At 47.8% G+C, this 24,075-nt stretch overlaps 1 protein-coding gene and 1 long non-coding RNA gene across 24 annotated transcripts in view; one reads left to right on the plus strand and one right to left on the minus strand.

The window, feature by feature from the left end:
- Window positions 1–19,444, minus strand: part of Epb41 (erythrocyte membrane protein band 4.1) — a 189,661-nt gene extending 170,217 nt beyond the window's left edge. For 7 of the 21 annotated variants that reach the window (XM_021263213.2, XM_021263214.2, XM_021263211.2 and 4 more), the window contains exons 1-2: window positions 19,291–19,405; window positions 14,900–14,961 (exon numbers count right to left, since the gene is read on the minus strand). In XM_021263213.2, the coding sequence (XP_021118872.2) occupies window positions 14,900–14,922 (23 nt within the window). In that variant the 5' untranslated portion in view covers window positions 14,923–14,961; window positions 19,291–19,405. Of the gene's footprint in view, window positions 1–14,899; window positions 14,962–19,290 lie in introns of all 21 variants that reach the window. The other 14 variants (XM_087215022.1, XM_021263216.2, XM_021263218.2 and 11 more) reach the window with 8 other exon arrangements.
- Window positions 111–13,865, plus strand: LOC147827224 (uncharacterized). Of its 3 annotated transcripts, XR_015452695.1 has the most exons (3): window positions 111–292; window positions 785–836; window positions 13,806–13,865. It is a non-coding gene; the product is annotated as an uncharacterized LOC147827224 (long non-coding RNA). The 3 variants fall into 3 exon arrangements; XR_015452694.1 differs by having other exon boundaries at window positions 111–836; XR_015452693.1 differs by lacking the exon at window positions 13,806–13,865 and adding an exon at window positions 10,300–10,629 and having other exon boundaries at window positions 111–836.
- Window positions 19,445–24,075: the final 4,631 nt, after the last annotated feature.

The following is a 24,075-nucleotide window of genomic DNA, read 5'->3' on the forward strand; positions in this document are numbered from 1 at the left end:
CTCCCCCTCCGCTCGCCACAACATTGTAGTAAATTTCTATTGGGCCGCGCGGGAGGGAAGGAGGGGGCCGGGCCCGCGGCCCGTCACCCCATTGGCTGAGGCCGAGTTCGGGTTCATCTCCTCCCCGCCACCTCCCCTAGGGGGGCAAAGGAGAGCGAAGGGGAAGGAAAGAGGGGGAAAGGCGAGGGGTTGGCCGCTGTGCGCACGCGCACGTCGAACTCTGTGTGCCCCCGGGTTCCTGGCTACAGCGGCATCCACGTGGAGAAGGTGGCGGCTAATGCCCAAGACCCAGGTGAGGCCTTTTCCTCTCAGAGGAGGGCCAGGTAAGAGGCCAAAATTTGTAAGCCCCAGGGAAAGGAGAACTCACGTATGGGCTGCTGCCAACTTCCCCAACAGGCTACCCCGTAATGCACCTAGTAACCTCGGGTAAGTCACTCAGCGTCTCTGGGCCTCAGTTTCCCCATCTACTAGCTTGAGCATCTCCAGGTGCCCTCCCAGCCCTGACTCGTCACTGGGAAAAAGCATTACCTTTCCTGGCAGCTCCGTAAAGCCTGCAATGTAAGCTAAGTGAGGGGACCACGCCAAGATTTCACCTGTCTCCTGCATTTAGGAGTCTCCTAATTCCACCCTGGTACCCTCAAAATCATTAAAAAAAAAAAAAAAAAAAGCTTCCAAGATTTAGTCTCCAGATGAATTTTTAGGGTTGCTCTGATAATTGCTTCGTGTGCATTCATTGCCCTTCACAAATTTCAAAGGCTCCTTGGCCCTTCCTATTCCCTGCCAGGATGATCTCCACAGACCAGGAAGAAGGCTGTTTTAAACGTGATACCCAGAAGGTAAGATAAGTTCTCGTATTTCTTTCTTTTTTTTTTTTTTGGTACCAGGGATCAAACTCAGGACCTTGCAGTTGCGAGGCAGGCGGCGGAACCACTGAGCTAAATCCCCGGCCCCTGGTATTTCATTTTTGAAATGAGGAAACTGAAGCAGAGGCTTACACTTGCCAGGATAAGAAGCCAGGCAATCTGACATCAGAGCCTGCACATGCCAGCTACACTGTCCCTGGTATCTAATCACAGCCCTTTCACAGTCTCAGCTCAGCCTCAGTATCAGATTGAGTTCACTGCTCAATCTCCAGCCCTTACTAATGGCCTTCTCTGAGCCTCAGTTTCTGACCCCATAAAATGGATAATAATAGTTCCTACCTCACTGTAAGAACTAAATTAAAGTATGTAAGGGGCTTAGAACAGTACCTAGCACAAAGTAAGATCTCTGTAATTGTTAATTATTACTACTGTTTGGAGACTAAAATATGGACTAAGAGGTGTGCAAGTGGCTGATTTAATAATATAATTGTTAATCACACAATTGCTGTCAGCTCTGAGGTGAGCACATTATATATCTGTTTGAAACATTGAGGACCACCTGACTAATAAACTCCACTGGCACACCCCTGCCCTACTTTAATCCTGGCACTTTTAATAACACCCCCTCTGACTTTCTACTATTTATTTATTTATTGTCTCTAAAATATATTGTTGCAATCTAGACTGGCAAGATTTCAAGCTCAGGAGGACAGGGACTTTGTCCTTCTTGTTGATCTTCCAGAACAGTGCACACATAATAGATATTTATTAAACAAATAAATGAATTGATTACATTTTTTAAATAAGGAAACTGACGCTTAATGAGTTCAGGTAACTTTGACCAGGGTCATTCTGCGTACTACGGATAAAACACCTGTTTTAAATAAACTGATCCCCTGCTTCAAGTCCTCAGGTTCAGCTCTGCTTTTGATTCAGGGAGCTCTAGTCCTACCACTTCTTGGCCTCAGAGGCTTCCTACCCCTATCAGACAGAGAAATCTGCTACTATGAAGGATGAATATTTAAGATCAATCACCAGGCAGCTCACCACTTCCACTACCTCTCTGTTACCCACCAAATTCATATACATGAACATTAGTATCCTCTATGCCTTAAAGTACTAGCCAATGGCATTTAATATTTAAAGATGCTTGGTTAGAAGCACAGAATGTATAGCTTTAATAATCATCACCCTGGCCAGGCGTAGTGGTATACATCCATAATCCCAGCACTCAAGACTGAGGCAGAATTGCCACAAGTTCAAGGCCAGCCTGAACTACATAGCAAGACTCTGTGAGAGAGAGAGAGAGAGAGAGAGAGAGAGAGAGAGCAAGAGCAAGCTGTCACCACCTTGAAAATAAGCAGAGGTCTCAGGCTAGCAGGAAAAGGCTAGATGCAAACTACTCTCCGTGCCATGTACTATCACACCAAAATACGTTGACCCAGGCTTTAGAATCTCAGTCCTGAATCCTGGGTTGGCTTTTAATTCTTGGAGATGAAAGGCTTTGTAAACTGTAAAGTACTATCCACACATAAGGGATTTTTGTTATTAATTACACACCATCACCTGTTAGGCTAAGTGCCCTATAGCTGGAACCATCTCCTATTAAAGGCTGGGGTTATAAATCATCCAATCTGAAGAAGAAAACCTACCCTCACTCCTATACTCATACTCCACCTCAGATTTCTGCAAACCAGATATCCAGTCCCAGCTCACCCTACAGAGGCTGACATTGGGTACAAGGGTAAAGGCCCCAAGCACTACCTCCGAGGCTAATTTCTTAGGCAGAAACAGCTCCACTCTATGCTCACATTTGGGTGGCGGGTGTGCCATGCTGCAAGGCCCAGGATGGGGTCCCTAGAGGCCATCTCTATCCCGCCTGCCAGCTGAGCCTGCCACTACTTCCCCCATCACCCCTCCTGTTTCTTCCTAGGGAATACAGACCCTGCTAGCTGCCTGTTCGCCCCTGGAGCAGTCAAGGGCACTAAGCAAAAGAAAAAGAGACAGCATGAAAGAGTTTTAATCCTTCCCCACTGCAAACTGAGCCCCAGCAAAAGCAAACACCAGCTGCAAGCAAAAGGGTGAAATTAGATGGCAAAATTAGTGGGGAAGGGTCAGGGAGGGTAGATGAGGGCTCTGACAACCTGGAAGAGATGAGATTGAAAGCAAGAGGGGGTAGAGTGGGGAAACAGTTGGAGCCCGAACCATACCCAAATCTGGGATGTGGGCGGATTAAGGACACAGCTGGCCTGAAGCCCCAATAATGGAGCTCATAGAAAACGTTTGTCTGTTGTGGAGGACAGCAAGCGATGAAGAGGGCTTTGAAAAGCTAGGCCCATCAGCAACGTGTTCTGAACAGTCACTACTGAATAAAAACTACCCTGGTACCAAAAGTGCATGAAGAGGTAGAGCTTTACATTCTGCCCACAATTGTACAATGGCAGTCCTGTAGACCATTTAAACACAAATGATAAACAAGGTATTAGGGAATAAGAATTACTGGTCACACAGTGGAATGCCTTCCTAGGGGATTATTTTTATTAGGAGTATTTGAATTATTCAATAAAATTCTGGAAAATAAAGTTAAATAAGAATATAGTTAAGTAAAAATCGCAAACCATCCTAAAGATGCCAATCAGAAATAACTACCAAGGCCAAGAATGTGGCTCAGCAGCACAGAGCCTGCCTGGCAAGCATGAAGCCCTGAGTTTGATTCCCAGTACCAAAAGAAAAAAGAAAAAAACAAAAGACTACCGTAACTGTTTTGGTGGGAAACCTTCCCTTCTCGTAATTTTTATTATAGATATACTTTTTAACGTATATATATTAAATCATATGAAATTGCTGATTTGCTAGGTTAAATATGATCAAATATCAGCAATGTCACATGTTTCAATCTAATGTTTATTTTTTTAATTTAGACCATATTGTTTTGGAACTGACTTTTTTCACTTAATATATTTAACACCTGCATTACCTTTTTTTTTTTGTTTTGGTACCGGGGATCGAACTCGGGACCTTGGGCTTTCAAGGCAGGTGCCAGAACCACTGAGCTAAATCCCTGGCCTCAGATGTGTGCTTTTATACAATACCTTATGTTTTGTATTTGAAAACACAGAACATGTTTTGGCCTCTTTGATAGAATACATTTCTCTTCAAAAACTCTCTTAAGCCGGGGATTTAGCTCAGTGGTTTCGCCACCTGCCTAGCAAGCTCAAGGACACGAGTTCGATCCCCGGTATCAAAAACAAAACAAAAAACAAAAACAAAAAACTCTCTTAAGGAGTTCTTATGTACAATAAAGCCACAATAAATCTATACATTGAGGCTTTCAAGGAGACACTCCAAGAAAGAAGAGGCAATAGGGAAGGAAGTTAAAATTATAAAAGAATGGCCGGGGATTTAGCTCTGTGGTTCCGGCGCCTGCCTCACAAGCACAAGGTCCCGAGTTCAATCTCCGGTACCAAAAATAAATAAATAATAAATAAAATAAAATTATAAAAGAAGATCCAATGGACAATTGATAAGATATTCCTTTAAGTCTCTAGATTCACCAAATGCTAAAACTGGTTAGGCCCTTAGAGATCATCAAGCCCAAGCTGCTGACTTTTAAATGGATAGGAAGCTGAGCATGGTGGCACATGCCTGTAATCGCAGCACTCTGGGAGGCTGAGGCAGGAGGATCGACCCAAGTACAAGGTCAGCCCGAACTACATAGTGAGACCCTGTACACACACACACACACACACACACACACACACACACACACAAACGTGGAAATCCAGAGACTAGAAGAAGGCATTTGCCCAAGGTCACACAACATAGTGGTAGCACAGCCCAAACTAAAACCCAGATCTTCCAACCTTTATAATAGGATTCTGTTCACAGCCTTTAAGTCAAGCTACATTTATTCTCCAAAGCTAGAGACCAAGCTAAATCCTACAACCATAACCCCTAGGAATAACTGAGCTGGAGGAGACTGTAAGATAATTTACTGTTAAAAATAGTAACAACTGGAGGTGGAGATGTAGCTCAGAGGTAGAATGAGCATGTGCAAGGCCCTGCATTTGATCCCTAGCACTAAAAAAGAAAATCTAAACATAGTAAAAACTACTTTTATGAAGTATTTACTATGTGCTGGGCACATACCAAGACCCCAAAGTGCTTTACGTGCATTATTACATTTAGCCTCAGAGCAACCCTGCAGACTATTATTAGCTTCAATTACACTTGAAGAAACCACAGCTTCAAATGTCAGGTTGATTTGCCCAATGCTACACAGCTTAAGCTAGGCCTGTCTGATGCCACCATCTCCTATTCCATACTGCTTTCCTATCACTCTTGGGAAGGCAGTTTGGAAATGACATGAGTGGGTAACACTGACATCTGTCCCAAGACCCCAGGAAAAAGCTGTTGTGGCTGCTTCTAATTGTGGCCCTGGGACATCCAAAGAGGGACCTAAAGATCTGCCCTTCTGTGACCCTCCCCAACCCCCTTCTCTCACCAGCCAGAGAGAGCCCAGTGACCCTGATCCAGCACAGCTTCCAGCTCAAGCTTAACCAACTAAATCTCTCTCCCTAGGGGAGGGAAGGCTCAAGTCTCAGAGCGTGATGGCGAACCTTTTAGAGTTTTCAATGATACAAATAGCCTGCTGCGGCACAAGTGCCATAGGTTCGCCACCACTGTCCTATAGGATTTCCAGGGAGAGAGAGAGAGAAGCTTGGTGCCACCTGCAAGGCCCTTCTAAACTGGTAAAGTAGCCTCATCTGGGAGAACAACAGGACAGAGGGAAAGATAAAAGAAAGCAGAGGGGATCTGTTACCCAGAAATGGCCAGGTTTGACTTGCCCCAAGACCTTCCACAGCCATTGTGGCAGGATAGCTCCTGAGCTGCCCAGCTAACATTCAGCTAATCTCAATATTCAAGCCTTCCAGGGACTAGTGGCATTTTAATGGGAAAGAAATAAATGATAAGAGACTACAAATAAATAACCTTCAATCTGGCTTAAATTTAATGTGCGACTTTGGGCAAGTCACCTACCCTCCATCAGATCACCTGAGATAACAAAGTATCATAGACAGAGGCTGAAACTTTAGGTTCATGATGGAGAGCTTGCCTAGCATGTGTGAGGCCAAGTTCAATCCCCGCCACATGCAGATGCATGCACATACACTAAAGAAAGCAAGCAAGTATAGACTGGGTGGCTTTAACAACAGGATTTATGTTCTCAAAGTTCTGAAGGCTGGAAATCCAAGATTAGGAAGCAAGTATAGTCAGGTTCTGGTAAGGGCTCTCTTCCTAGCTTGCAGACAGCCACCTGGCTATGTCTGAATATGGCAGAGAGACAGTGAGCTCTCTGGTGTTTCATGTGTGGGGTGTGTGTGTGTGTGTGTGTTGCTAGGGATTCACACTGAGCTATATCCTCAACCCTTTTTTTCTTTTCTCTTGAGACAGGCACTAGATACATTGCCTAGGCTGGGCTTGAACTTGCAATCCTCCTGCCTCACTTCCCAGAGTGCCGGAATTATAGGTGTGCACTACAAAGGCTTGGCTTGGTATCTCTTCTTTTTTGTTTGTTTGTTTGGTTGGGTTTTTTTGGTACCGGGGATCGAACTTGGGTCCTTGCACTTGCGAGGCAGGCGGTCAAACCACTGAGCTAAATCCCCAGCCCATTTTTGTTTTTTTTATAGAAGGGCTTTTTTTTTTTTGGTACCAGGGATTGAACTCAGGTCCTTGCACTTTCGCAGCAGGCAGCGAAACCACTGAGCTAAATCCCCAGCCCAGTATCTCTTCTTATAAGGGCACTAATCCTATCATGAGGGTCCCATCTTCATGATTTCATCTCACACTAATTACCTCCCAAAGGCTTCATTTCCAAACACCATCACACTGGGGGTTAGGGATTCAACATATGAGTAGGGGAGTCACAATACCCCATTTTGGGCTTCCATTTCCTCACCAAATGGAGCCCACTGTGCCTACCCAAGCTGTCTCACAAGGCGGCCAGAAGGATCCAATTATGTGGGTGTGTAAAAAGGTTCTGCAAATTACAAAGCCCCACACCTGCACTGAGTATGATTTTTATTTTAAATCTGTTATTAACTAAGTAGAAAGAATACTCAACTTAAAGCAAAAACCTCCCTGGAAGTGAAGACACAGTGGTTTCCCCCTTTCTTCACCCAACAGACATTTATTGAGTACCTCCTGTGTGCAGGCCCCAGAGATCCGAGCGTGAATGGGTGAGTCCAGAGGTATTATAATAACAGTCCTCATCACCATCCGTGTATGAACAAAGGCAAGAAGACATAAAAAGTGTGTGGGCTTTAAGATGAGGGAACCCTTGTTCAAACTAAAGCTCCAGCACTGAGCTGCAATGTGATTTCAGGCAAATCACTTCCCCTTCCTTCCTTATCTATAAAATGGGGATGACATGTAGCAAACTCTATACCAGATGCTTTCTGTGCAGTATGTCACTGAACCTCCACAACAGCCCCCTGAGAAAGGTATAATTCCCATTTTATGGATGAGGAAAGAGAACTTCAGAGAAGTGAAAAACTTCCTGAGATCACTCAGCTTATAAGTGTCAGAATTAGGCTTCAAACCCACATCTGCCTGGCCCTACTGCTAGTACTATTTTTATAAGTTACAAATTGTGTTTATTTTCATGATGCTCCCTATAATAATACCAGGAAAAATGCCCAGGGCATTGGATTTGCGCCTAAATATTTCATCCATGTTCTCATATTAAATCTCACAATCTGTACCTTGTCAGATGGGTACAAATATTTTAACCCCATTTTTTAGCTTTGGAAACCAAATTCAGAGAGGTAAAATAATTTACCCAATGTCACATAGCTAGGAAGAAATATAGTTGAGAAGCCACATAGATGTGACTCTAGAACTCAGTCTCTAGTGACCCGACCTGTCTTTCTTCCCCAGTGAAGCCTAGCAGGCAACTTTATCTCTGTTTGACAGATGGGAAAGTTGAGACCCAGCAGGAGGCATTGATATGCCTAAGATCACCAGAAAGTCAGCAGCTAAGGAGGGACAGGACTTAAACCCACACTGCTGGTCCTAAACCCAGTGCTATTTCCTCTACCCATAATACTCGAACCTGAGTATCAGAAAGTGCCTCTGTCCACTGGACATTTAAAAATTCTCTTATCTAGCTCCTAGATGTGAGGAGTCCCCACCACACCAAGCAGGCATAGAGCGTAGAAGGTATGCAGGAAAACTTCTGCAGGGCACTGTCAGGGGAAGACAGCAGCTGAGCTGGTAACCCATGTGCCCTTGGCTTTGGGTACCTTTGTTTCCACCCCCTGCCACAGCTGGAAAGGAGGGAGCTCCTGAGGAAGCTGCTCTAGGCCTTGGCGCCCCCTAGCTAGCTTAGCTGTGATTTCTGCTGAAAAACATAAAGCTTGATAGTCTGGGCCTAAGTGCTAATTACCAATAATGACATAATAACTATTGTGGGCTCAACAGCCAAACAGCCCCAGCTAGAAATTCTGCATAACTCAGGCTTGTGAACAAAAGATTTGGGCACTCCAACTGAAACTGATGCCCTGGCAGAAAATACCAACCAAAGTATTAGCTGACAAATGGAAAGGGTGATGACCACTCACTTTCTCCTTATAATTCGTACACACTGTCATACAATTATTTACTGAGAATACACTATGTCCTCAGCACAGTGCTAAATCCAGAGGGGGGGAAAGGCTTCACTTATTCACTAATCCACTCCACAAATATTTATTAAGCACCTATGCATGACACACACTATTCTAGGTAGAAGAGATATAACATTGAATAAGACAGACAAAAATCGCCACCATTAACATTACATTCCAGTGGGTGGGGGAGGACAGACAATAAACAAATAATCAAATATAGTATATGTCAAAGAGTGATAAGTGCTATGGAGAAAAATAATCAGGGAAGATGGTTAGGGAGCACCAGAGTTTGGGGAAGGAAGGTTGTTACAATTTTAACCAGAATAGTCAGAAGTGACTTTGCTAAGAATGTAACATTTAAACAAAAAATTTAAAGAGATGAGACAATAAGCCAAGAAAGCATTTGTAGAAGGTAAAGTGTTCCAGGCCAAGGGACCAGCAAGTGCAAAGGCCCTGGGGTGGAAGTTTGTGCATGTGTTCAAAGACTTGCCTGAGATCATACATCCAGTCATTAACAAAACAGGTAGGGGGAGAGATCAGATACAGACTAATCACCTACTGTGTATTTAGACTCTTTTAGGCTCAGGAGGTAACATTTTGCTCACTATTCTCAACATTTACACATGAGGTAGTAAGACCCAAAGAAATAATGACCTCATCACACAGCTAGAATGGACACGTCTCTCTAACCCCAGCTTTCTGTTGCCTCCCTGCTCCTCTGGTCTCTGACCTAATAAAATCCTAAATATTAAGTGGATGGATGCTGTCTGGTGGAAACACCCTGCCTTCTCAATAAACTGTTTTCTGACGGGGTTTTTTTCTTGTTTTCTTTACTGATCACAGAATAACAACAACAGTAATAATTCCAGTGTGTCAGCTATGGACTGACTACAGGAATTATCTAATTTAACTCTTAATTCTGTAAGGAGGCACAAATATTTTTCCCATTTTATAAGTGAGAGAACTAAAGCTCACTGAAGTAAAGCAGCCTGTTAGAGATCCTGCAGCTGACAGTGATGAAGCTGACATTTAAAGTGAGGCTTCTCAGCTTCCAGACCTACTTTTGTTGTTATTTGAAACAAGTTCTCACTATGAGGCCCAGGCTGGCCTCAAACTCACAATCCTCCGTTCAGCCGCCCGAAGCACTGGGGTTATGCATGTGTGCCACCACACCTGGAGTATCTAATCCTATAGTATCAGCAGAAACCACTGACATCAACCCATCCCCTTCCTTTCATAAATCCAAAAACAGGCCCAGGGAGGTGGTGATTCTCTTAGGATCTTGTAGTGGGAAGAGCTGGAAGGGCCAGTGTCCTTTCTACTCTGCTGTATTTTGAATTTGGGGTCAGGTTCTCTCTTTTAGGCTACTTCCTGGCCTCTGCAGAAGTCATCATGTTGTTCTAGTCCTGAATTGCAGGTTCTGGGAGCTCATGGTCCACTCTGTCCCCTTGGCCTGGGCCTGGGTAGTACAGGACCTTCCTATGCTCAGCTTTTCCAAAGTGCTTGAGGTGGCCTCCAGTCAGAGGACCCTGTAGAAGGGTGAGTGTCTTGGGTGAGACTGGAGTGTCCCAGCCACCTGAGAGAAGAAAAGATGCTGAGCCTCTGGCTTTAAAACCGGTTTATCAGGTGTCATGTGTTCAATAAGAAACCATATCAAATACTTTAAATTCCTACCCTGGGAAAGGATAGAACAGAAGTTTTTAAGAGGCAGCAGTTACAATACCTACCTTTGAGGACTCACCAAGTGCTTTATCTACTGTTGCCAGTCCCATTCTACATTGCAGGATACTAAGGCTCAGAGAGATAAAATGACAGCCAAGGGACAGAGCAAAAAGGACCCAGAGACCTGGATTCCTACTGAGTAATCTTGCACCATTAACTGCCCACTCTCCTCTGAAGTTCCTACATCTGTACCTAAAGGGACTTGGTGACCAGCATCTACAGTATAAGCCAAGAAGCCTAGGACCCATCCCTGCTCTGGCCACAGAGCCATCAGAGATACAGCACATCACACTTACTCTTCTCCCAAGCACCAGAAAAAAGAACTTTATTATCAACTTCCAAGGAGAAAAAAAATAAAGCTATAAATTTTCCAAGTATTTGTCCCTATTTCCGAGCTTCTGGTGGCTTTGGCCCCCAACCAGGGAGGGTCTTCTAGGGTAGTTGGAGGGCAGGTACTCAGGCCTTAGGACTGAGAGTCTTCAGGCTTGAGGCCAAGGGGAGCAAGGGACAGGAGGGGAGCCAGCTCGGCAGTGGGCCAAGACCCCTCTGGAGACTTGGGCTTGTTTCTTAATCTTTTCCTTCCTTTGTCGGCCAGAGCTGGCTGCAAGGAGAGGCAGGGGAAGCAGTGGGTGGGGCTGAGGAGATGAGGGAGTCCAGATGATTTCATTAGAGCTCCTGTTTATGGGTGCTCATTACACACAGACACTGGGCCAGGCCATTTTTGGGGATTACCTCACTATAAAGCCTTGCCTTTCCCTGTGAGGAAAGCCAGCCATCCCCATTTTACTGAGGGAAAACCGAGGTGCAGAGAAGGCAACTGAGTGGCTGAAGGCCATATAGCTTGTCAGTGGCAAGGCCAGAAGGAAGCCCAGGTTGTTGACTGCCGAGAGAGGGGACCTCTCTCAGCTCTTTTCCCCTGATACCCAGAAGGAGTTAACCACCTTCCCCTGGGCTCACTGTGCACCTGAATGGGAGGAACCTGTGTGAGTCATCTTTGTGCCCCCAGAACCCAGCCCAGGTCAGTGCTCAATAAATGCTTGTTGTCTCCTTGCATTTTATCACTCAATCTAGGAGGCAGGCAAAACAGGTTTTCTTATCCTCACTCTCAAGGAAAAAGAGGGCAAGCAGGAGGGAGTTACTTCTGCACTCACAGGGACATTCAGTGACACTGGTTGATAGGCCTAGAACCCAGCACTTCTCTGCCCCATGCAGTTCCCCGCCAGGACCTGACCTCAAAGAGCTGTCCTCCCTGCTGGACCCACCAGGAGCACCACTAAGACAGTGGCCAGAAGCCTTGCCCCAGTGTCCAGCCCAGACATAGCTGTCACCTAGGACAGTTGATGGCAAGGGGCAAATGAGTGGCTTTTGCCAGAGCTAACCCAGTTCTGGCTCCTCCTCCCAGACCTCTCAGCCAGTGGGCCCAGTCACCACATGCCAAGATCTTATTCTCACCTCTGTCTGCCCTGCTTGGTGCAGTCTATTATCACTTCCTCCTGGCTCTGCCTCCTAGACAAACCTTGCCTACACACACACACACACGCACGCACGCATGCACGCACGCACGCACGCACACATACACATACCCCCGCTTTGTGGCCCAGTCCTGGACCCAACATTCAGCCTTCTTCACCTGGACCATTGCCCCTGCCCCTGCTCTTGCTTTTCCGTGCTTAATTTCCAGTGGTTCCCCACTGCCTGTAGGTCAAGTGGCCTCAGGTCTCCTGAGCCTGTCTCTCCAGCTGCACCTCTCCCCACAGTGCGTCTGTTGCTCTGTGCCTTGGCACATGCAGTTCCTTCCCCAGGAGTGTCCCTTCTCCCAGGCTCTGCCTAAGAACATCTAGTCACGTTCAGTGCCTCAGTCAAACGTAGAGTTGGTGGTTTCTAGGTCCTTCTCCCCACTAGACCTGGACCTCCCCAGGGAGACGGGGGAAAGGAGTATGTAGATTCATCTCTGGATGCCATGACAGCACAGGGCCTGTCACAGAGTGGGCATGAGTAAAAGCAGATGACCAGAAGAGGGAGTTACGTTATTTCTATGGGCCACTCCCTTACTTCACCCTATGGGTGCCTTCCAGAACCTATCAACTAGCTTAGGTTGCTATCCACCTGTCCCCAGCACTTCCTTCCCAGACCTGATTTCCACTGTCCTAAGAGGGACATCTTTATAATCCCAGAATAATGCTCATAATTATGATCATTACTACCATTTATTGGGCTCTCAGGTCTCAGTATTTAATCCTCACAAGAACCCTAGGATGTGGGTAGCTTCTTTTATTATCTTTATTTTATAGATAAGGAAACTGAGGCTCCAAGAGGTTATATATTTTGCCTATGCACAACTAATAAGATAATAGATTCGCCAGGTCTGTCTGACCCTCAACCACTATGCTGTTCCAGTGTTCTGCTTTCTGATATCTCCCTTCTTCAAAACTCAGAGTTGGGCTGGGGATTTAGCTCAGTGGTTCTGCTGCCTGCCTTGCAAGCGCAAGGACCCAAGTTCAATCCCCGGTACCAAAAAAACCAAACAAACTCAGAGCACCAAGGCCAGGGTTGTGTGTGTGTGTGTGTGTGTGTGTGTGTGTGTGTGTGTGTGTGTGTGTGTGTGTGTGTGTGTGTGTGTGTGTGAATTTATCCAGCAAACACCCCAGTAGCTCCCATTAGTGCTGTGAGGGCACTGGAGAGGTATAAGAGGACTCACGCTCACTCCTGCCTCCTTATGGAGACAAGAATGTGGGCCTTGGGATCCCCAGAATTGGATCTGAGCCCCACCTCCCCCACACTCCATAAATAACTGTAACTCACTTGATTACCCAGTACAGTTTCTTTATCCATAAGTAGGGATAATGATGCCTGGATCAGAGTGTCACTGGAAGACATGTGTCTAAAATAGCATATAACAGCCAGCCCAGAAACAGGAAATATGATAATGGCAATAGTACATATGATGACTAGAGTTTCTCAGAATCCCTAGCCTTGGTGGATACAATTCTCCTGGGCCCTCCCTGGAGCCTCCTCAACCAGAGCCAAATATTAGCATGGACCATAATCCATTCAGATCATGTTCTGATTAAACAATTCTCCAAGTGAAGTGTCCTTCATTAACCCTATTTTATAGGTGAGGCAACCTAGGCAGAGAAGGTGGATTACTGACTGGATCAGGTCACCCAGCAAAAGGGTAGCTGAGCTGGAAGCTCCACTCAGCTACACCCATACCAGCCACAGCCCAACCTTTATCCCAAAGGGCTGGGCAGTTCAGGGGCTCCTTGCTTCTAGATCTAGTCCTAGATAGATGAGAAGCTAAAAGTGGGAGAAAGGAGCCAAAAAGATGGACATTTTACTTAGGCCCCTCCCAAAATGAGCCAAGACTGGAGGAAGCCAAATGGGATATGGTGAAAGTGTTGTGATATGTATGTCTCAGATTAGGTCTCTAAGACCGTCTAAGAGAGATTCGTGATTTGTGCAAGATCATATGGCTAGGAAAGCAGCAGTACTGGGAAAACAGAGTCCTTCCTCACCCCTCCCAGCTGCCTCTCTCTTTTTTTTCTTTCAGAACTGGGGACCAAACCCAGAGCCTCCCATGAGCTAAGTAAAGTACGGGACCACTATGCTACATCCCCAGTCTTTCTTTCTTTCTTTTTTCTTTTCTTTTTTTTTTTTTTTTTTTTGGTACTGGGGATCGAACTCGGGTCCTTGCGCTTGTGCAGCAGGCGGCGAAACCACTGAGCTAAATCCCCGGCCGTTTTTGTGTTTTTTTTTTTTTTTTTGAGACAGGGTCTCACTATATAGTTCAGACTGGCCTCAAACTCACAGCAATCTCCATCCCCAGCCTCTTGAGTGCTGGGATTACAGGTGTGCCATACCACACCTGGCATGCCCTTTTCTTCAGATTAAAACTAAAGGTTTTGCTGTTCCCTCCTCAAGAGATCTAGTGGCCTAGGTCCCTCTCTGCTGATTAACACCTGTGTGGTATTTGGTCCTTCACTTGGTTCAGAGAACCCACAGCCCACTTTAACAGCCTCCAAGAAACTCAGTCTCATGAGCAAATTAGGGGTCTACATTTACTGAGCCCCTATGATGCTGGGTACTTTATATTCATTAGCCATTTAATCCAACACAAACACACTGATAGGTACACAGTAGATGCTCAACACAAGTCTTCATCTATCCAGAAATATTCACTGAAAAACTACTACATACCACTACGTCCTAGGTGCTAGAGACATAGCAGTGTAACAGATGAACACAGTGCCTGCCCTCATGGTGTTTATATGAGTAAAGGAAAAAGTATATAATACCTGTGGCTGGAAGGTATTAATATTCTCACTTTACAAATGTGATAAATTGAGATACAAATGTGATAAACTGAGATACAAAGAGCCACCCATCTGTAGGTGACGAAACAAGGATTCTATTCCAGGCTGTCTGCCCCTGAGCCCTTTACACTGTATCATATGACCCCCAAATCACTATCCAGTGTGTCAAGTGTCAGCAGAGATCTCAGCCCTGCTTGAGGTACAATCCTAACATCACAGAGTCCCTTTCCTCAGCACTTCCCCCTCAACTCCAGCCTCTTCTTACATCTCCCAGTGGCTTCAGAGCCATGGGACATGCATTAGAGTCCACATAAGTCAAATCCATACTCACCCAGAAGCAGCCGACGGAGTCATGTAGCCAGTCGGAGAGAGGCCGGGGAGCCATTGCCGCAGCAGCACATGGAAGCAAAGCACAGCAGTGAGACTCACAGCACAACCAATAACCAAGCTTTTTGGGCCCCCTCTTCAACCAGGACCTCCCTCTGCCTCTGGGGCTCTGCTGGGCACTCGCCCAGTCAGCAATAATCTGATAAGTCACACTGAGCTCATCAGGCCTCACAGGGCCCAGCTCACTGAAGGCAGCAGAGTCCCGGGGAACAAACATTCACTGAGACCTACTGAGGGTCAGATGTTAGACAGGACACAGTCTGAGGAAGACAGATCTGTCCCTGCCCTTAGGACCCTACAATGCATCGAGGAAGTAATCACATAAACAGTTACAAAATGACAACTGTCATTGATGAGTGTTTCCAGGGGGAGACCTAAGAGCTCAGGTTCAAATCTTGGCACTATCGTTTATAGTTCCATCATTTGTGAGTTGGGCCTATTTTTTTTTTAACATCTCCATGCCTCATTTACTCATCTGTAAAATGGAGATAGTATCATTATCCACCTCACAGCATTGGTGTAAGGATTACATGAGTTCATATATTAAAAATATTTTGAACAATGCTTGGCATATGTTCATAACTGTTAGCCACTATTATTACAGGGGGCTGCAGCATGGGTGAGGCCACCACCTACCTGACAAGGTTGCTATGGGGACCAAATGAGACAGTGTGAGGTGAAGTGTGAGCCCAGTGCCTGGTGCAAGGTATTACTCAGTGAATGGTGGTGCTGCTTTCCAGGCCCTCTCCAGCGAGTACATACCCACCATAAAGTATCTCAACAGAGCAGCTGTCTCAGAACTAAAGCCTTGGACTGAAAAATAACCAGAAACCACACTCTTCTGCGATTTTCCAAATGCTTCATCTTTGACCTTCACAGTACCCAGGGCATGGACAAAAGTGAAATTATTACTATTCTTATCTTGCAGATGAGGACTGTGAAGCAAACAGACTTCTCTGTGTGTCCTTAGGATTGTCTTTTCACATCTCCAGCCCTAGTTAAGTAGTAAAGCTAGGATCCAGCTAGCATCTACCTGGATTGTTTTTCCCCCATGGTAGGGATTGAACCTAGGGGCTCAAGCATGCTAAGCAAGCATATATTCTACCACTGAGATACACCCCTACCTCTTTTATATTTTGAGATATGGTCTTGCTAAATTTCCCAGGCTGGCCTCAAACTCACAATCCTCCTGCCTCAGCCTCCCAAGTTGCTAAGATTATAAGCATGCACCATCATACCTTGCCCTCATAGTAAATGATTAAGAGGAAATGGCTCAGGTTAGAGATGTAGCTCAGTAGTAAAGCATTTACCTAGAATGCCTGAGTGGAATTGATCCCAGCACTACATACATACATACATACATACCTAGGTAGGTAGATAAATAAATGAATAGAGGCAGTGGTTTCTAATTATAATTAGAGAGCACAGGCCAAGAATAGGATTTGTGAGCTGGGCATGATAGCACATGCCTATAATCCCAGCACTCTATGAGGCTGAGGCAGGAGAATTGCCAGTTCCAGCCCAGCCAAGGTAATTTGGTGACTTAGGAAGACCCTCCCTAAAATTTAAAAAGCAAGGTGGGGGGCACTGAGGACATAGCTCAGTGCAAAAGGCCTGGGTTCAATCCCCAGTACCAAAAAAAAAAAAAAAAAAAGGATTTGTGGGCTCATCACACTTAACCTTGACCTTGCCCCATCCTATCCCCTCACATGAGTTAAGGGCATGTGATAGACTAAATTCCAAACCAGGTCTCAGTGTGATAGTAATGGGTGCTAGAACATCAACAGAGATTCTAAATTCAACCTTGTTTCTGCATTTCACAGAAAGGGAAATTGAGATCCAGGAAAAAAAGTGTCTGGCTCACAGACTACAAAGCAGTAGAACCTTAATTCTATTAGTAAATCTCAGAATCTTAAGTACTGGGGAAATTCTGACCCCACACATACACAGACCCATTCTGAAACCCAACAAATCTCAGCCTCTATGGCGAGGCCTTTGTTGGTATCCTTTTCAGCTCTTCAGCTGGCAAACCTGTATATAGCACACAGTAGGTGCTCAGGAAAGACTTTGGAATAATCATATGAAATAAATTAAGTTCTTCTCTGATTTCCCACTTCATAGTCCCCTTCAGGATTCTCTCCTTGTATCTCCCTTCTCGCTCTCACTCAAGACTCTGTCTCACCCTGCAGCCCAGGTGCCCCTAGCTGGGCCTGGCTCCAGCCAGCAGAGCTTTGGGCTGCTACAGGGCCTACACAGCATCAGCATCTTCCCAGCCAGAATGGGATATTCCTGCTCAGCACAGCCAGCTAGGCTCCTGGCCAGGGTCCACTCTGCAGAGAGGGTGCTGGCGCTGCCCTCCCTGGGCCCTCCCTCCACTGGTCTAGGGGGTGGAGCAGCCTGAGAGCCCCAAGAGTGTCTATTAGCACCTGGGCCCTACAGAGGGCGGCCAGCCTGGTCTAGGTGGTACAGGCAGATGGGTTGATCAGGAGACAGCTGGGTGTGGGGCCTCCTCATTTCACTCACACACCCAAGTGCTCCACCTGTGCCCCATGTGGCTGTGACCTGGCAGCCCCTGCCTGATTCTCTTGTATACATTCAAGGGAAACCTCAGGACTTCCCTACTCACTTCCCTTTTAAAACACCATGCTGGTCTGCTTTCAGATTAGCAGATGAGGCTTTAGTGCCTCATTTGACTCTGCTAAGGCCTATAAGGTCTAGATTATTGACTAAGGAGGAACCTGGAGCTCAGAGAGGTGAAGTGGCTCATGCAAGGTCACACCACAAGGATGTGGCAGAGCAAGGATTCAAACCCAGTTCTGCTACATGCAAAGCCCATAGAGCACTGATGTTTCCCTCCCTCCCTTTCTCCTCCCTCTCTGATCCTTACAGTTTCTTGTTTCCTTTCTTCTCAGACCTTCCACCTCCTTCTGCAGCCTCCCTTCCCCCATTCCTACTCAGAGTTAATAATTCCCACCTCATAACTGCTAAATCATCCTATTTACATGCCCCTAACAGCACCAGGTACCAGAGGCTGCAGGGTACAGAAGTTATTTCTGAGATATCTGCCTCTCTGACTCTCAGGAGGGCCTTGATGGCAAGGAGTGACCTCAGTAGGTTTGACAGGAGACTGACAGTCTGTCACTTCTATCTCCCCTGCCACCCCCTATTCCCATGCAAGCCTCTCTGGCCTCCCCCCATGGGTCCCTCCCCACCCTATCCTCCCACCACACGGTCCATCAGGCCTGTAACTAGGGTACAGGTGGGAATCTTACTGAAGGAAGAGGCACTGTGCCAGTGCGCTGGTCCTTCCCTGGTCCCTTCCTCACCCTTCAGTAGCTGAGGACCTGACCCTGACTTGGCATCCTGCAGCTCTCACAGGGATTCCCAACTGCCCCAAAGCCCACCCCAGCCTAACTATGTCCAAACCTCTTCCTCGAGAAAAAGGCTCCCAGGGGCAGCCTTTCACCCTAGTCCAGGAACTAGAGGGGTCACACGCAGCCACTCCCTCCTTCCGGGGAAGCTGTAAGTCCTGGAATAACCTTCCCCAACCCTACCCCCCACGGCCCTTCCCTCCCCCTTCCGGGCGAGCTCGGGCTGGGGTCCATCGGGACAAGTCCCCGCCTCCAACTTTCTGGACGGGAGGGGGTCTGTCCTACCTCAAAGAGGTGGGGCCTGCCGGAAAGAGTGGGTGAGGGCGAGACAACTCTTGGGCAAAGATGAGGACCGACGGGGAGTGACTGGGCCACACAGGGACAAGAGAGAAGACGAGAGGGGTACCAAGGAATGAGAGTGAGCAGGAACCTCAGCCCGAGAGAGCCGCAGAAGACCAGAGGGAAAAGAAAGTCCCTAGACCAGGCAGGAAGGGAGCGCGTGGAGCCGGGGCGGGGACTGCAGAGCCACCCGGGCAGGCAGCGCCGGCGCCCCAGATCGCGGGTCCCTGGGTCCGGAAACCCAGTTACGTAAGGGCCAGAACGGGGCGCAGGGATCCCAGCCGGTGCCCCTCCTGCTGCGGCGGCCGGGCGGGGTGCGGGGGCCCGGGCTGTGCCGTTCGCGGGGGACGAGCGCCGAGACACGAACCGGGACGCAGCGGCACTAGGCTGGTTCCGGACCCGAGCCCCTCCCCTCCCCTCCCCAAACTTCGAGACGCCCAAGCCTTTTTGGACCCCGAGTTCGGAGCCTGGAACCCAGGACCTCTAGGGCGAGCCTCCTCCCGGGACCTTTGGACCCTGGTCTCCCCCTCCCAGGACGGTCGGGGCCCTGGAGGGTGGATTCATCTGTCCCTCGCCCTGATCCTCCCAGAAACTGAGGGTCGCCCCCTAGGCGGTCCAGGCTCACCTGGGCTGGACGGGGCGGGGACCTGGCCGGGCCGGGCCGGGCCGCGTTCTCGCTCTCCGCCGCTCTCGCCCTTTAAGAGGTTCCTGCCACTTTGCCCCGCCGAGGGCCTCCACCTGCACTGACAGGGCAACTCTGACGCAGGCCCCGCCCTTGCCCCACCAGGCGCTCTGATTGGCTCAAGGAACTGCCAATCTGCGGGCCGGCGGGGAGGTCGGGGCGGGGGAGGGCTAGCTCCGAAATCGGGAAGGGGCGGGAGCTGCAGGTGCGGCTCGGGTGGAACGCATAGCCGCAGGCAGATCACGGTGGACCCAAGGGGTCCGGGGAGGGGATCGCCAGGAGTTCTCGGATTGACTACTGTGGGCTCTGACGTCATGTGGCAAAAGTGTGAAGTAATTTGCCATGTGGCCCTGCCACTGAGGGTACTAGGTCGGAACAGGGGGTCTAGGAAAGCGACCTTGACGAAACTCACCTGGGTGACCTACCTGTTCCACTACTTCGTCCTGTGCAACCTTGAGCGAGTCACTTCTCTGAATCAGTTTTCTCAGCTGTAAATCTTACAACTTTTTCCTGAGAATTAGCGATGTATGTTAAACGCCAAGCTTGGGTCTGGCACGCAGGAAAGCATTCAGTGAATGTGGGTTCTGAGTCCTCTTGTGCCCTCTTGCCACACTTCTCAGTGACATTTTTCCCTCCTAATGTTCCGTTCCATCAGCGCTGGAAGGGGCCTATGTGGTCACTGCTTAATCACATAATGCCAATGTCAGGAAGCCCAACGCTTTCCAGTGTGGACTCTCATTTTAAAACTGCCCCGTGACTTTAAAAACTTCATCAGCCGGGGATTTAGTTCAGTGGTTTCCCTGCCTGCTGCGCAAGTGCAAGGACCCGAGTTCAATCCCCGGTACCAAAAAAACAAAAAAAACAAAACTCTTCATCAGATTAAGGTCATTCAGGACTTCTGCCCATAGAGAACAAACACAATCTGTTCTGTGTGTCAGAATCACAGATTCATAAAATCATAGAATATTCCATACCGGAGAGCCATTTAAAGCTAAGCTCTTCTTTGGACAAATAGGGAAGACTGAGGCCCACTGAGGATAAGTGGCTCCCTATGAATTTAGTAATCTTCCTACTAGACAGGCTCTGGAATCTGCCTGTGTAAATCCCCAAGGCTACCATTCACTACCTACATTATTTTGGGCAAGCTACTCTCTCCAAGCCAGTTTCCTCCTTGGAGTTAATAAAAGTATTTTCCTCATGGGTTTTTGCCAGAATTAAATAAAATAATCTATTTAAAGTGCCAAGAACAGTGCCAGTCTCAGTAAGCCTTTAATAAGTGTTAGCATTTATTATGATTAGTGGTGTTATTGTTATATCAGTACATAAATGAACTAAGTCATAAATTCACTTATTACCCACCAAAGTCGCTGAGACCTTCTCTGAGTCAGGTCCTGTTTTAGATTTAAGTAAGGCCCTTAAGTCTCTGATTTCCAGGACCCCATCGTAACACACACACACACACACACACACACACACACACACACGGGCCCCCAAGCATACCGACACACCTTTCACTTGCTTTTGTATGCCTCTGTCATCAGGCACTGTTTATTGCCCAGTTCTTAAGAGCTAAGGATCTGGAAGCAGTTGAGTCTGGGCTCTGTGTTTACCAGCTTTGTGGCTTGGGGCAAGCCATCGCCTCCCCTCCAGGGTAATAGAGTAAAACGGGATTAATAATAGTACCAACTTTATGTAGAACTGTTGTGATGATTAAATGACAGTATGTAAAAATATATATGCAAATTTTCAATAATGGATGTCGTGTTATATTTTAATTGCTCCCGCAAGTATTCATGCACCCAGAAGAGAGCAAGTTGTGAACTCTCCGACTTGGCCTCTGCAAACGGGGGCTTCCTCCCGGGTCCTCACCGGCCCCCATCCCTGACTCAGTAAAAGGCCGAGGAGGGGAAAGCCCCCGAAGGCAGCTGGGTGGACTGGGTTATTCTAAAGAGCTGAGCAGGCCCCGCCCCCTCCCCACTGGGCCAGGCACGTGGCTCCAGCTCTGTTGGGCTGAGCTAAGCTGCCTGTGGTGACTCAGCAGTGCCAGCGCCTGCCCCAGACTGATAAGTGTGCTCCGGTGTGTGCGTGTGTGTGCGCGCGCGCGCGCGCTCCCGCATGCATGAGTACACGTGTTGGAGTGACCAGGGAGCTCTCTGTGTTTCTGACCTTGTGCATTCACCTCTGGGAATGTGTGTGTGATCTCGTGTCTCCTGTCTCTGTGTATTTTGGGGGGCTAGTGTGTGGTTTGAATCAGTGCCTGTGAGGGTGTGCCCATGTTTGTGAGTTTGTATAGAAGGTGTGGCTTTGTGCCTATGTGTCCCAGAAACAGGCATCCCACTCACACAGCCCCCAGGTCCTGGGACTAGAAATCTTTGCTCTGCCTCTGAGCCCTCTGCCCAGCCACCTGTGTGTGTTTCCTGTTGAGGTGACCTTTGCACTTCTGTGGGCAAACAGGACCTTGTGAGCCAAGTTGTGTTAGTGAGGGGCTTATCAGGCCCCTGTCTCACTGCTTCTGCCAGGGAATTCTTAGCGCTGGAAGGGGCTTATATGGTTACTGGCTAGACCCCACCTGAGATGGTTCCTGTGAGAGGTGGCCTCCTGAAGAGGTGGCTCACATTTAGTCATTGTTATTTTGTATTTTAAGTGTGTCCTCTCGTTTTATCTCATTCCAGCCAAAAAATGTTCTGAAGAGGGTCCAAGTCTCAGAGAGCTAAAGCGATAGCACAAGGTCACATAGCTCTGAGGTAACAGAGAGTGTAAGGCAACAGGCAGGGGGCAGCTGTCCTTCCAAAGCTGAGCATCCAATTTGCTGGGGCCTGCAGAGGACTGATAAACTTGGGGGCAGGGGAAGAAACCTGTTTGTGTCTCCTTCTCCTCCTCAGAGAAGGTCTGGGCCTCAAGCGGGCTCCTTATCCTACCAGAACCTGGGCACTGCCACCAAGGTCAAATGAACTTGAGTTGGGTGATAAAGGTCCTAGAACAGATGTGAGTGTGTGTGTGGGGGGGGGGTGCTTGCATATATGGGAGTGTCTGTTACTTCAACAGAATTTTATGGAGCATGTGATTAAAATTGGACTACAAAATAAAATAAAAATAAAAGTATGCCTATAGTCCCAGGAGGTTGAAGGCAGGAGGATCACTTGAGCCCAGCAGCTCAAAGCCAGCCTGGGCAACATAGCAAGATCCTGTATTACAAAGTAAATAAGTAGAGATAAAAATAAAAATTGACCAATATCCTCTCAGTCCAAAAGAGGAAGGTCTCAAGCAGGTCACAAGGCATGGGGGAGAGGAAGGGGAAGCTGGGGCCTAAGGCAGGGGTATGTCTAGAATCCACTTTGGGCTCAATACTGCCTCTGCATTCAGGCTGTTCCTGGGGCATCTGACCTCTTCTGAGCCTGCCTCCTCAGCAGTCAGATGAGGTAATGCCTGGAGCCTTCCCTGCCTTTCTCAGCCCCACATACTAGAAAGGTGAGCCATTTGTAAACTGAGTTGCTGTCCATCGATGATGACCATTCCCACTGTGATTCCCAGCCTGCTTCGAGAGGGCCCTGAAGCAGCTGTGTACTCAGAGCTGAGAGGGCAGTGCTGTTCCATCTGAGGGATGAGGGGAGCCTGCCTGGAGGAGGAGACCTTCCAGCTAGGCATTGGAGGGTGAATGCACTACATGGGAGCCAGACAGTGTGTTTCAGGTGGAAGAACAGCTAGCACAAAGGCTTGGACATAGTATAGCAAAGGTGTGCTCTGGGAACAAAAACCAAGCTGGTATATATGAAGCACAGAGTGAATCATGAGACCAAACTGTAGAGAGCCTCAAGTGCCAGATAAAGACAGAGGGCAAAATTTAGGCATAGCCAGAGGGCCTTGAGGTGACGCCAACCATGCTTAGCTGAGGTGTGGTAGTCATGGGGGTGGAGATCAGTGGTGGGCAATGGGTTAGGGATTCGTCCCCAAGAGGATCTATTTGGAAGTCTGATCCCCAAGATGGCACTGAATTTGGTAGGAAGCCTCAGAGCCCCTCCAAGGGAGGGGAAGGAGTTGGCAGGAAAGGAGAAAAGGATGAGTTTAATACCATAGTCAAGCTGGGCATGGTGGTGGACACCTGTAATCCCAGCAATCTGGAGGCTAAAGCAGGAGGATTGCCACAAGTTTGAGGCCAGCTTGGGCTACATAGTAAGTTGAAGGCCAGCCTGGACTACACAGCAAGACCCCATTTCAAAAAAACTAAACAACAACAACAACAACAACAACAACAACAGCAACAGCAACAGCAACAGGGGCCGGGGATTTAGCTCAGTGGTTTCGCCGCCTGCTGCGCAAGCGCAAGGACCCGAGTTTGATCCCCGGTACCAAAAAAAACCCCAAAAAATAAAAAATAACAACAACAAAAAACATGGTCCAAGGATTTCCTGCACTTGAGCACAAAGTGTGCCCACCATCAAACATGTAAGGGCTCTGCAAGGCCCACCGTCCAGAACTTCCTCTGGGTTGCAGCTGTGTGGGGCAGAGGCCAATCCCAAGAGAAGCCCTTCCCAAGGGAGGCACCATCTGGAGAGTCCCTGTTGAAACAGTCATGGACAGTCCTGTTCCCAGGAGATACCCCTACTTTATGGATGAGTAAAAGGAAGCTCAGAAAACTTCAATGTGTGTGGCAAGGTAACCTTCTCACTGTCACAGCCAGTAAGCAGCAAGGCCGGGGCTTGAGGGCAGTGCGCCCGATTTGCTGGGAGG

This window comes from Heterocephalus glaber, unplaced genomic scaffold (genome assembly GCF_053883595.1).
Source record: "Heterocephalus glaber isolate CG9 unplaced genomic scaffold, H.glaber_assembly_v1.0 deba00001452, whole genome shotgun sequence".
Taxonomy (NCBI): domain Eukaryota; kingdom Metazoa; phylum Chordata; class Mammalia; order Rodentia; family Bathyergidae; genus Heterocephalus; species Heterocephalus glaber.